General features: G+C 45.3%; 2 protein-coding genes across 2 annotated transcripts; one reads left to right on the top strand and one right to left on the bottom strand.

The window, feature by feature from the left end:
- Positions 1–9241: 9241 nt before the first annotated feature.
- On the bottom strand, positions 9242–10715 carry F4817DRAFT_345966 (uncharacterized protein). Its single transcript, XM_049304329.1, has 2 exons — positions 10622–10715; positions 9242–10553 (listed from the first exon to the last, which is right to left on the bottom strand). The coding sequence occupies exon 2, from the start codon at positions 10403–10405 to the stop codon at positions 9371–9373; it is 1035 nt and encodes a 344-aa protein (XP_049156411.1). The 5' UTR covers positions 10406–10553; positions 10622–10715; the 3' UTR covers positions 9242–9370.
- Positions 10716–12474: 1759 nt separating this feature from the next.
- On the top strand, positions 12475–14175 carry F4817DRAFT_203988 (kinase-like domain-containing protein). The gene is made up of 3 exons (XM_049298616.1): positions 12475–12981; positions 13063–13559; positions 13631–14175. Exons 1-3 carry the CDS (start codon positions 12727–12729, stop codon positions 14046–14048), a joined length of 1170 nt encoding a protein of 389 aa, XP_049156410.1. The 5' UTR covers positions 12475–12726; the 3' UTR covers positions 14049–14175.
- Positions 14176–14294: the final 119 nt, after the last annotated feature.

The following is a 14294-nucleotide window of genomic DNA, read 5'->3' as shown; positions in this document are numbered from 1 at the left end:
TGTTTATCGTTTTATTTGTATAAGTCGTAACTACGACGAAGTGATGCGGGAAAATAAATAAAAATAAGACATGTTTTCAATAAATGCACGCAATAGTCTTGGCTGTGTTTACCTATAATTGTCGTTTCCGTTATCAGAGAGAAAAGTCCATTGGCCAAGTTGACTCTCCGTAAGAGAACCCGGCTTATTTTTATTGAACTACGGCGTGGATAATGCTTGCGAGTAACTCGATCTTGTGACTTTATTTCGACAAATAAAAGGAGACTTGGACTTGATATTTATATTACTTTAGCATTCTATACCTCTACTCCCAACTTACATGAAAGAAGTAGGCATTAATGTAATTTACTTAGGTACCTTTTTAATGTACATAGCAACCTAGGTAGAGAGTCCACTTTCAATGAAATACATTAGAGGAGTCTCTTCGCGCGCTAAACGGCGGAGATACCGATAGGTACGTATATTTTTGATTAGTAGCCCCGGAGTCGCGTCGGCAATCTACGGAGTGACTCTCCGTCTACTTATAAATTATGCTAAGTTTCAACGGCGGGGCAAGTACCTCATAAGTATCTGCTAATATTAGGGCGGAAGCTGCGTCATGGAACTCTACGGAAATGGCTGACTGATTTTCGTCATTTTCAAATCCATTTTCAATCCTTCTTCATTCACGCCTACAAGCGCACGATGATTTCCTCCCCACAACTTCATTTCTTATCAGGGCGTTTTTAAAACCCCGTCTGACCGTTGCCCCATCGTAGTCACTTCTAATTCTTCCCCTTGTTTCTTCAGGGATGTGACATGTCTCTCCCAGTCTATAAACTGGCTTCCCCCGAAACTTGTACAATACAAACGACGCCGGTCCAACTAGATATTGTCTGATTCCATTGTAATTCAACATGGAAGAACAACCCGCGATTAAGTGGTCAGCAACTTTGAATGTCGCCTCGCCAGCGACATACTCTTCTAGAGATTTGAATGGCGACAAGATTATCCTCCCGCACTCTGCTCTCGAGCAGCTACTTGCCGCTTCAACTTCCTCTTCCGTCTCAACCTCGGCCTCGGCTACGAATCCCCTCCGGAACTCGTATACTTCGACATCCTCTCGAGCCCCATATGCCTTCGGTGGTGACCCGTATCAACAACTACCGAGCCCTCTCATGTTCCGACTCGTCAATCCTTCGAATAACAACGCGGTTTATGCCGGCATACGCGAGTTTTCTGCGCAGGAGGGTGAGGTACTGTTAAGTCCGTATCTGTTAGAGGCTCTAGGGATCGAATTAGGCAGGGGGATACCCGAAGATGCTCCCGATGCTTCTGATAATGAGGTCGTGGTACCCCAAATAACTGTTCATGCCAAACCTCTGCCGAAAGGTACCTACGTTCGTCTACGACCGCTAGAGGCTGGATACAACCCCGACGATTGGAAGGCGCTTCTAGAGAGACAGTTACGCGAAAGTTTTACAACCCTCACGAATGGTGCCATCTTATCAGTGTCGGGGGGCAAAGGTGAAGTTTTTCGGCTGCTGATCGACGGGTTTCGGCCCGAAGGGGATGGTATCTGTGTAGTGGATACGGACCTTGAAGTCGATATCGAGGCCTTAGACGAGGAACAAGCGAGAGAAACTATGAGACGGATCATGGCTAAGCAGCAAAGGGCACCCGGTACCTCCGGTGGTAGTTCGGTCGGCCAAGAGCTCAATATCTGGAAGTCCGTTAGCGGCCAAGTTCTCCCTGGGGACTATGTAGACTATGAGCTACCTTCATGGGCTCGATCGAGGATTCTCGAAATTGAGATTAGCGAGCTGCAAGACGAGTACGGCGTAGACCTGTTTGTAAGCCCCAAATCCACGCGACAGAGGGCGCTACCTCGCCAATCAGAGCATGTCTTCGGTGTCTTCAACTATACGCAGGACGGCAGTAAGCGCATATCTATTGAGCCTACTAATGTCGAACTCGAGAACGCCGAAAGTGTGCTTATCTCAATCCACGGATATTTGCCAGAGTCGACATCCACTGAGCCAACTGATCTCTCCCCTCGGCCATTTAAGTTGAGGGTTAAGAACGCGATGACGGTAGAAAGGGCGGCAACACCCGGTTCAATGGACGTGGAAATACAAGAGAGATCTCCGGATGAAGAACAATGCAAGAATTGCCTTCAGTGGGTTCCTAAACGCACTATAATTCTACACGAGAACTTTTGCCTTCGTAACAACGTCTCGTGTCCCCAGTGTCATGATGTCTTCCAAAAGACGTCAGATGAATGGAAGAATCACTGGCATTGCCCCCACGATGAGGCACATGGCTCCTCAGACATCACGAAAGCGAAGCATGATGACATCTACCATACCGAGCGACAGTGTCCATCATGTCCGTTCTCGACCAATTCTATTCCCGACCTCGCGCGTCATCGGACCACCCTCTGTCCCGGCAAGATCATTCTATGCGAATTCTGCCATCTCGAGGTTTGCCAAGAAGGCGACCCGTTCAATCCATCCGCGGAGATGCTTCACACGGGACTCACGGAGCATGAGCTTGTCGACGGCGCGAGGACTACGGATTGCCATCTGTGCTCAAAAATAATCCGGCTACGTGATATGTCGACCCATTTAAAGTATCACGAGTTGGAGAAGGCACACCGACTAAAGCCTCCTATCTGCAGGAATGCTAATTGCGGACGGACCCAGCATGGTGTCGGCAAGAATGGTGCTGTCAATGCCGGCACCAAAATGGGTCAAGGCCCCGGGAATGACATCGGATTATGTTCGTTGTGCTTCTCGCCACTGTATGTGAGCTTGTACGATCCCGAGGGCAAGGCTCTGAAGCGACGTATCGAACGTCGGTACTTGACGCAGATGATGCAGGGCTGCGGGAAAAGGTGGTGTGCCAACGAGTGGTGTAAGACAGGTCGTGCAAACCTGAAGCTAGAGCCTAAACCGTCTACTGCGCAACATGCGCTGCCCCAAATCAAGCCTCTTGTAGAGTCAGTCCGTGATGTACAGACACCTATGTACTTTTGCGTTGACGAAGCAAACCAGCGTAGAAGAAAGCTGGCCGAGATGTTGGCAGCCGAAGGTGATTGGGATCTGGAATGGTGCATTGCAGCCTGTGAAGCTGAGGGTGCTAATTTGGATATGGCAAGGGGGTGGCTTATCAATTGGGCACCGTCGAAAGAATGAAGTAATGAGCGATGGTATAGAGCATATAATGGCATATAATGGCATATAGCATATGGCATACGGCATAAACGGCGTTGGAAGATGGTCGGCATAATGATACCCATATGCAAGCATGATAGAACAATGGTTTTTCAAGGAGTGTATATTTCTTGTGTGAAGCAACTGGTTAATCTGCTACCAGACACGACGAGCCCCGTACAAAGTAAACACCATCCTCCTTATCGTATATATCTCCCCTTTCCCCTTTGTCCGCAAAGTCCTCCTGATTATCTCTCCTGAGCCATGTTGGTCGGATCGAATATTGTTACAATTTAGTGAGACTAGGAAAAATGTAAGTATATGAGAAGGGTTTTTCGAGAGCTCGTCAGCAGCTACTTACGCAGCAAGAGCAGGAGTTGCTATATAGTCGTATACGTTAGCTTCAAGCTTCAGAAGACAATAGTAGTATTTGAAGGAGACCGGAAGCTTACCAGTCAGCGCAAGAGCAAGTAGCGCATCCACAAGTAGCGGGCTCCATTTTGAATGTTGGTGGGGTTTGGTTTGGGTTAAGCTAGAGCTTATAATATATAGTCAAGATTGCTTTGGTGTTTGAGGTCTTGTTGTACGATGATGATGTTGCTATCGAGCTATCGAGCTATCAAAAAAGGGGGGGAGCTTGATGGCCTTAAATATTCGTTTAAGCTGCAAGTCATAGCTACAGCCGGACCCCTTGGAGTCGTCTTCACCCTCATTTATAGCTATCTACGTACATGATTGTCGTATAGGGGTTAGTGAGCTGGCGCTTTACGCGGCGTGAATAGCTTTGCCTTGTTATCACATGCCGACTATCCATTTAGATCGTGATGCTGAAAAGGATGCATATTAATGCGGGGGGGTGATACAATGTTGGAGTCGTGCAACCCCAGTTAATGCCCATTGATCGGCAGAGATGTCGAGATAGCTTCACTAACGCTTTCTCGAGCTTCTGCTCGGTATAGCATTTACGTTTTCGGAAGCTAAATACGGGGGAAAACTGCTAAAGATGGCCCCAGCGCGTGTATAGTATTTCCTCCTTTCCCTATTCGAATTCGATTCCATAATCGTTGACCGAAGCTACTTTCATTCACCCATCTGTTAAGCATAAGTAGCTTACAACTTACCGGCGCCTTCTCCCCACCCTTCTTCCCATCCCTTAGCTAACCGGCTTGTACGCTAAGCCAGTCCGCCCCGAATCGTCGAGTGGGATTTGCCACGCCAGTGATCGAAGGCGTGGGAGCTTCTGTTGATCGAGGCTGTAGGCGGATGGTCAGGTGCGGTACCCGATAACTGCTGTTTGGCCGGACTGCTCCGAGTTCTGCCTCCTTCTGGAGGCCCACAGACTTGACCTGCATGCGATATACACCATCGGGACCGGTCTGGTCCGTAAATTCGATAACGAGGCGCCCGCGCGCTCCTAATCGGCTCGAGCCCGTTTGACTAATAGGAAGGAATCCAACTATCAATATCAGAACTAGGACTCGGTTTAGTCCAATGAGCTAGTTATGTTGTGAATCAATATCAGCGTCTACTCCTACATTTTGCTTTCGTGTCGAATCAACTACCTTGTAAGTGTTCCTTGCGGGACAGTCTGGCTTTGAGGCTGCGTGGGCTGGCTTAATACGAACGGGGGCTTGCTCCGACCTTTTGATTTCATACTGTATGCTGTGTCCGAAGTCTCACGGTAATCACCTACTACTCCCAACCCGCGCCAATCCAGATTTGACCTGGACTGGTTGGGTTGGTAACTTAATCAAGAAGTTGCAAATAGGTCCCTATAATATCAACTTATATATAGCATTATGTTTCATTATTGTTATATTGGTACTACAGTGTAGACGTCCAGTCAGTTCCAAGTCTACCTAGGCAACAATTAATAGTCTCTCTAAGAACTACAGTCAGAGGCAGTCACAGTGCCTTAGCAAATACGCCACGTGCGTTAAATTACTGCAGCCGTTGGCCACGCGAGTTGTGAGACTATGCTCTTCCGAAACGGGTCTACGTTGAAGAATTGAAATGTAAAGAACTGCATAATATAGTGTACAAGTCAACGTTGGTATCCCCCATAGAGTTTAGCCTTGTGGCGAGGTGAAAGTCAAGACAGATAGATACAAGTGACTAACACGGTATAATAATTAAATCACTCACATATAAACGCTGCCGCCCCAAAATTTAGCTAATGCCAACTCTAGAACGACCGAGTTTAAAGAGAGTGAGAGTGGGTGTAGGAGAATAGCAACATCTTAGCCCTAAATTACAACATACGTTGGATCTATACGTAAAATGTATGACTAACATTTACTTGCCATAGACGCATCGTTTGCTATTTATTACCAATTCAACGATAGGTAGCCAATGCGGCGTGCGTGCGGCAAGGGATAATCTAGATTCAATGTGCAGTAGTAGGCTGCAAGGACCCTAGAAAATATCCATATATACATTAGAAAGCTATGGTAGACCTGCAAGGGGCTGCATGTAACATCAACATGAACAGAAAACATATTAGTCGGAGCAGCCCGTTTATAACTCTACCGGCAGTCACATTTCGACATTTGCTATAGTGAAAACTTGCAAGATGATTTTGATCGCAAGTAATACCTTTAATGATTAATGTGTTCTCTATATTGATACTCTCGTATATAGTACGAAATGGTATTAGGGATGACGTCTCAAGCCGCGGAGGGACTTGAACGGAATACATACATAGTACTAGTAGGGTGCTTTCTTGGTCAATATAAGGGAATGCGATAAGAGTCCAGGTAGGTAGTTGGAAATCGACTTGTAAATATTTAATCAAGTATTCGTACATGTTCAGTAAAGATGCTAAATCATCCTTTTGAAGTGATCGATTGTCGTAAACTCCTAGTACCACGATATTAAAAGTGATAGTATGGAAATGCGTGCTTTAGGTACCGAGTAACCGTTATAATCTATAATCTCATCATCTCACATTGTAGAGCGTGGCATCTTGCTTGAATTAACTGAGGCAAGAGATATCATATCCTATACGGACTCTTAGGCAACCTTCTTTCAGCTTCAGTAGCACTTACTCCTTAGACAGAGACCTAGTAAATTTCGAAGACTGCTTAAACTAGAAATATCATATATTCAGACGGGATATTTTAATAGTGCTTTGTCAATTATTTCCGAATAATGGAATTATGTCATAACCCTACCGTATTAATCAGTTGTACATCAGGTCACTCACTGGGTGAGCTCCGATATAATGCTCGAAATTGTCGTGGCTACAGGATAATATTTTCAGTCGCTATTTTCTCAGGGGATTGACCTATAGCTCAACCCTATCACTAGTACTCTCTTTGTATATGTTCGATAAATTCGTCGTAGCCGAGAAGTTTCTTCGATATGGATCCGTGGGTGCCTCTCTGTAAAAGTCCGAACAAAACGGGGAGGAGGCCCATGAAACCACCGTTCCCTAGCAACGTGTAGGAGTCGTCTAGGCTAGCATGTATGAGATATGCGGACTTCCTCAGACTGTCCTCACATGCACACAGTGTGCTATTGTGGGTTTCCTAGTTTCAGTCAGCCATTTCGGATCACAAGGTCCACTGGCTCCTGGCGGCATCCCGCCCATGCTCATACGGCAAGGCCGGGCGGCAAGATATAACATATTGCTCAGAACATATAGCTAGATTTGCTGATTCTAGCCTGACTAAGAACGCGGGATATTTTCTAGGGGGCCTGTAGATAGCTGGAAAGGGCCGGCTTAAAGATGTCGATGTGGGATGGACTAGGTCGGAATCCAGAAGCTGGGACTGTTTCGGACTATTTAATTCGCATATGGCAAGGTTATGTAACGTTTTCTCTGTCGTATTCCTTTTCTTACGTTATTGTCGCGCGAGAATCCCGAAGACGGCTTGTTGGTGGTGTCATTAACGCTTCGAGAGCGAGAACACTCCTTTTGTTGGAGGTAACAAAAAGATTTTTTTAATTTTATATTGATCGAAATTATCCTATTTGTGAGAAGAGAGAGATAGATGATGGAGGAAGGATGAGGAAATTGTTAGGGTTTAAGAGTTCATGGCGCTGGCCATCAAGGTTCTACATTTACCCCTTGGAAATCTACCCAAGATGGTACACCACAGCTTATTGCCGCAAAATTAGGACAAAGACCGAGGCAGAGCTGTGGAAGGTCACATCTAGTTAGTCCAGCTCAGAATACGCAGATTAACATGTCAAGGCGTACGGCTAACTTGTCGATGTCGCTCAAATACAGGTCGCTTGTCAAGATATCAAACCACTCTATATGTCCGTAATCGTGTCCACATTATCCACAGCTGTATGAAGACATAATAGCACAATATATTAGAAATAACAATGACCAATCGCTTGAAATTCCCCCACGTATTACGTATAGAATGAAGGGCCTTAGCCCCTTGGACTATAGTGATGCAGTCACCAGATCCAAACAGGTTAGTCCTAACCCACACTGGTTCATATCATTAGAGATAGCAATCAGGTGGAATATCTTAGAATTAGAAAGAAGTTGGTTGAACTTGCCTAGGTTATTGCTCGCCCACGGGGGTTGGGCTGAAAAGAAATACCAACTTTGTGACCAAAGAAAGTGTTTCTTGTCATTAAGTTCATTGGTTGGAGGTCTCTTTTCGCTACTGTAGGTTCTTTACCCTTGCTAGGGAGGTTACTGCAAGTTATAGCTTCGGAGCCAACTCTGGGAGCGGCTTATTGTGGACGTGTAGTTGCGGGTCTCGGGATTGGGGTGACATCAAGTGTTACTCCCGTGTTTGCTGCCGAGAGGGTCCCGAGAGGCTTCCGTGGCATAATGGCGAGTTCAGGAGTTATATGATATGCGGTTGGGATATAACCCAAATGTGCTTCTACCCGAACCTCCCCGCTGGCTACCAAGACACGCCTGCTGTTGGTATCTTCACAATCAATCATGCTCTACCTGAGGTCACCAGAATAAGCCCGTAAACCTGACCACTCTTTAAACGTTATCTCAGCAAGCTTATACCATAATATTCGAGATTTCATGCGAATTGGGGTCTGAGAACGCCATGGGGTTGATAGGGGTGTGAGGCTCAAGTCCAAAGATGTGATGTACACTCCCTCATAACTTTACAAAAAGCTATGGAAGATTAAAGCTAAAGATACTCGGAGGTAGAGAATTGTTTATTTTAATTCCGAGCGCTTTTTGAATTACATTATAGGCTTTTCCCGTAAAGTTATTAAGGAGTTTATATCACATCTTTTGACTTGTACGTCCTTACCCCAGACCACAATTCGCATGAAATCTCGAATACTGTGGTCTGAGCTTGCTGAGATAACCCCCGGTATAATAATCAATAAAATATACAAGTCTTGATAAATAAATTCAAATTAAAATATAACTTTTATTAATAACCGTTTATTTGTCAAAGCTCTCGAGACTGTGATTTGTTAATACGGGCGCTGCGTTAACACCCGTCCTTGTCCAGTGTCCACGGCTCGGTGACTGGACGCTCAAGTCCCAAAATCATCCTTACCTATTCCGCGACTTTGTCTTCCACTCTGCAGGGCGCCGTGCAGCGCCCTGCTTCTGCTTCTGCTTCTTTTAATGTCAGCTGCTCCACGGGTCCCTCCACGGCTTCATCATCGCCTTGGCGTCTCCGCTTCTTGGTATTCCTGGCTGGCTTGGCTGAAGATGTCTCTGGATGTTCCGCAGTAGAGCCCATTGTACTATGACGCGCTGGCGTGCTTCGTCGGCCTTTGCGTTCTGATACAACTCTTGCTGCTGCATATATTGGGCAATGGTCCTATTGCGTGCGACTCGTGATGGCTCAGTCTCGTTCTGATATGGGGCTTCAGGACTGAATAAGTCTATATCCTCTGCTATCTCGCCATCTTTTAGGATCCCGGACTGTACGGGCTCTTTCCGCGTTGCATCGCGTCGCTTCTGATAAAGCTGCACAGCCTTGGTATACCTGTCGAACAACCAGCATTCAAATTCTATATATTCAATCCACGTTACTGGCTTGCTTTGCTGCTTAGGGTCTTTAACATTTTGGTCTACAAAGAAGTTTGCATAACAATTTATTTAATATGTCATACCCATCCCTTTAATTGGAGGATAGTAGCTTCAAAAGATTCTATAAACTTCTGTTTAGACCAGTTGGGTTAGCTTGGTATTTGGTATAGCATTAACTACAGCATGTTGTTTTTCACGCCGCGGCCACTTCGTGTTCTTGAACGCGTCGTAACAGGTCTTTCAGTGCCGGCATTGGCTTCCCCTCGGCTGCGCCATAAGAAATACAAACTTGCAAATGTTCCCGACCCTGGGCCTTTAGCTTCTCGCCATGATGGAAGCGATTGAACGCTTGTAAGTCGAACGGAATCATGTGTTTCTCCCACGCCGCCAGGGAAGCGGCAAGTCCAGCTTCAGTCGTCGTTCTAGCAACCTGCTTACCCAGCTCCCCATGGATGTCGAGCTCCTGGATTTCCCTCACTGATGCTACTACAAGACTCCATAGTTCCTCTCCATCGATATCTCTAAACTTCGGCCAGTCCATCAATTCGCATGCCGCAAAGACGGGAAACAAGGGATTTATGGAAACGGCGGATTCTAGTACAGGCTTGACGGCGCAGCGTGAAATCCCGCTAGCATTGTAGATCTCTGCAAACCCATTTGCAACGGCAGGTGAGCTGTCGTCGAGGGTGAAACCGTCGTCTAGCTTGTCCGTGTAGGCGAAGTCAGCCTTTGCGATCAGCTTTGGATCCGCAGGGGCCTCTAGTGGTAGAGTCAACGCCTTCGTGGAGTAGGCATGAATATCGAGATGCCCGTTGGTTACTTGTTCGCCCGCTAGTCCTGAGACCTGAAGGAACCAAGCGCGTAAGTCAAAGAATATGGAACCAAGGACGACTTTTGTATTAGTCCCGCGTGCAGCATCGCCTATCGTCTTCACCAAGTCTACACCTGCCTCGTTCCGCAAAGAGGCACCATCGAGTGCAATAACAATATAGTCATAGTTCGATCCAAGTATCAGTGACGGGTTCGTAATGTAACTGTAACGCTTATACTCCTTCAACTTGTTATCATCGTAGCAATAGAGTATCTGAGGATTATCCAACGCCTTGGCGCGATGTGGGCGGATGAGGAATGTCACGTCGGTTCCAGCAAGACTAAGGTGATAACCGGTGAGAATCCCCATGGACCCAGCGCCGATAATCAGAATTCTGGGTTTTCGATCCTCGGGCATTTTGATTATGCAGAACTTCGGGTAATCAATATTTTGAGTAGAAAAGATTCAGGGTGGCTTAGTGCTGATGCTGTCTGCTCGGTGATAGAGAATAGAGTCTCGAATTTAACGATCAGGTCTTATATACCAATATTATATGCGATCAATGCTTACATATCAATATCTTTTAGTATGTTGCCTCGGCGACTTTTTTTATCATGTACTCGGAATACTTACCCAAACAAGTATCAGTCGGGACTGGATTAGCCCATATATGATAATGAGTCATGGAGGGACCATCATACGAAATTAATCCATGTGCGGATCTATTTATGACTCAGAATTTATCTACTGTAGGTATTTGAGTCTAAATTATGAACCGTGGCATTGTTTTAATATGTAGATAGTGTTCGCTATCTCAATGTAGAGGCTTGTATAACTACAAGAAACCGTTCAAATAGGCGGCGTGCTTATGATATCTACTAGTATTCTGCATAGGTGAATTTCTAATGGTTCTATCGGTCAAGTGGTAACTAGTCCCAAATAAAGGTGAGACCTTGGATGATATGGTCGTTCGATATTTGGCCATTCGGCCAGCCTCTGCAGTATCAATCCAGTCTCGGCTAGAATTTGGTTCGTGTTACATGTCTACACTAGGATCTACAATAGACACTTACCGGGGTTATATCAACCAGGTCAAATACGGGACTATCCATGTGCTTGAGTGGAAATAGATGACGGTTGGACGGTAAAAGGCGAGCAAGCGGGATATGTAGAAGGACTACGGGCTTCTACGGAAATGACTTTTTGGGTAGACTTTATATATAAGATATCACTATAGATGATGGTTTTTATATGACAAAACTATAATGATCTTGCCCGTCGTAAAATAGGCTTCCCCTTTGAAAGCCTCTTCGTAACTCCGTTACTAAAATAAATTGGGCATGACTGCTTAACAATATTTACCTCACCTTAATGAGCATTAATTCGGTTATGATGTAATCGTACACTTGACCTTGAGGTGTATATGATGTTATCCGCTTACGTCGGCGCAAAGATCTCTAAGTCATGTACTCTAAAAAGGGGTAGAAAGGGGTTCTACCTACCTGACGAAAGGTGCCTTATATTAATATGAGATAAAAGGGCATATAACTCTGGTCTCATATTTAGTACCTAATATAGTGTTTAATGCGTTATAGTATTAGTATTGCCTTCAATAGGATGTGTTTTCGTTAGTAATAGGCGTATATAAATTTCATTAGATATCCCTTTCATAAGGCGATATGAGCGGTGTATATTATCATAAGCAGCGTAAATATGCTTACGGTCTCACGAGGAATAAGCATACAAGGGCCTACTAATACGCCTAAGCCATAGTGATGAAATATAAAATATAAATTCAGTTATGCCTTGTAATCCAAGCATAGACGTAATGTCTAATTAAGGTGCCTATGTAGTCTTAGTGTCGTCCTTATCCTCTTTAAATATACTTGATACGGATGGGCTATCATATCATATATCGTTCTCAGTTTGGTGTTCACTTGACAATGGTCCATTGGTAGCTTCATGCAAAATTATGGGTTGAGTTTCGAAGCTGTTTATAGGACCACGATCTTCCTCCAGCCGCTTACCATTCGCTTTTTCTTCTTGCGCACGGTAATCATAAGCGCTTCATATACATGAGATATAAGATCTTATGTACCCAGGTAAGTAGTTTCCGCTCACCTTTAGAAAGACTTTGTACTCCTCTGAACCGTTCGAAACATGGCTTCATCGATTATGAATCGTTAAAGCCTCGCGAAAGTGCTGGCAAAATTATTGGCAACTCCATTTTTACCTCTAGTTATACTCTGAAGACATAGTGAGCTTTTTCGTCCTCACTCTAATATCTGATTTTTTTAAACACTCCTAAGAATCCTGGAGATGGCCATGTCTATTTACCTATATACCTACAGAACTATCGAAATACACTGAGTTAATGCGCTGCATCGGCAAGATATCTCTAAGAGCCCCAAGCAGGGGTGCCCTGTTCAGTGCTTATCCGTAACTACATCAACCACTAAAACGAGTCATCTAGGAATCGGACCTGTAGAAGACGCCATGGGGTTGCAAAATGTCTCTATTGACCATTTTACCTATTTTATTCTTCAGGTACGTTAGGAAGTAATTTTCTTTTTCTTACCCCGCGTATCGACGTTATATTATATTGATACAAGTATAAACGTTTTATTATTCAAGTACAAACACATTTCTAAGGTTAACAAGCTTCTGATTTAGAAATATCATACTTGTACTTCTTCTTATACACGGTTCAAAGGTGATATCATCCGCATTCCGAAAGTATGGCACCTCTTAGCCAAGCAGAGAAAGATGCACTCGTCTCTAAGGTTTTAGGGGAGCTTTCAGGGACACCCTATGCTTGCTCTTCGCTAACGCACCTAACAAACGGAACTACCAACTTCGTATTTCGTGGGAAGTTAACCCATCCCATCCGTGCAGATGGCGGGGACCAAAGTACCACCACGACCGTTATCATCAAACACTCGACGGAATTTGCCGCCGTCAACAAGGACTTTCCCCTAGATCCGTCACGTGCTGTATATGTTTCTCGTCCCTATATGAAGTGCCTATGAATAAGAAGATAATAATTAATAAATGATTAACCCCCTGTTATCTAGTTTTACGAAGAGTCTATGCTTCATGCTCTAAGCAACTTCCCATCTAGCACGACGGTCGTCAAGGCACCACGGCTCCACCTCTTCATCCGCGATGCAAATGTCCAGGTATTGGAGGATTTCCCTGCAGCGGTTGATTTAAAGAATATATTGGTGTCACCAACTGCGAACAGCATCCTCACGGCGCCGGTAGCAATGTCCATCGGTTACGACGTGGGATCCTGGTTGCGTTTATTCCATACATGGACCTCTTCCTCGAACGCTGAGTTGAAGGCCATCGGCGATAATGAACCCATGCGGAAGTTAAAATACGCCATTACATATGATAGCTTTCTAAAGGTACTTGAAAATAACTTTCCCGATCTTCTAGAAGGACACCGTTCGACTCTAGAACAAGTCAAAGATACTGCGACAAACGAGTTTCAAAAGACGTCTAGAGATGGAGATGGGGGCGAGGGTGAGCACTGGGGACTCATACATGGTGACTTCTGGACGGGGAAGTATGTAATTGCTTCTTTTTTGCTTCCAGTTCCCAGCATGGCGAATACCTAAGTAAGACTAACATAGCCAGTGTCCTACTCCCGGGCAATCCGTCGCTGAGCGCTGAACATACAAGTGGCGCCAAACTCTTCATCGTCGATTGGGAATTTGCCCAGTTCGGCCATCGCGCATATGATATAGGGCAGATGGTCGGTGATATCTACGAGCGGAAACATTTCTTCCAAACCGACGGTGCCGTGCCTGCGATTGAGGGGTTCATCCAAGGGTACGGAGGGCTAGAGGACGAGCTCGCCTTCCGCACTGCCATCCACGCGGGAGTTCAACTGATCGGCTGGTATACCAGACGAGCTCCAACTGCTCCTCTACAGTTCCCCTTAGAGAAGGTTACCGATGCGATGAGGATTGGGAGGGATTGGATTCTGAAGGCGTGGCAGAAGGACCGAGATTATTTCCAGAGCAGTCCCTTGGCGTCTTTGTTCAAGAGATGAGTAGCGTGAGCTTGGTTCAAGGCGCTTTGAACGTGATAGCGTATGGGGCTAAGTATTACACTGAGACTTTATCGACGTTTTATTCAACTGCCAGCCATCACATACACATGCTTCATATTTATGTCTCACTCCCCCTGCCTCATCTTGACCATGGCTTTGGTCATTTACTCTCCCGCGACCCGTTAGGCACGCCTTTAGCTAATATTGATACCGAGGTACGGCTAGATTTACCCTATCACAACTCTA

The sequence above is a fragment of the Daldinia loculata genome (assembly GCF_022478755.1).
Source record: "Daldinia loculata strain CBS 113971 unplaced genomic scaffold F4817scaffold_47, whole genome shotgun sequence".
NCBI lineage: Eukaryota > Fungi > Ascomycota > Sordariomycetes > Xylariales > Hypoxylaceae > Daldinia > Daldinia loculata.
This window is presented reverse-complemented; position numbering and strand designations above follow the sequence as displayed.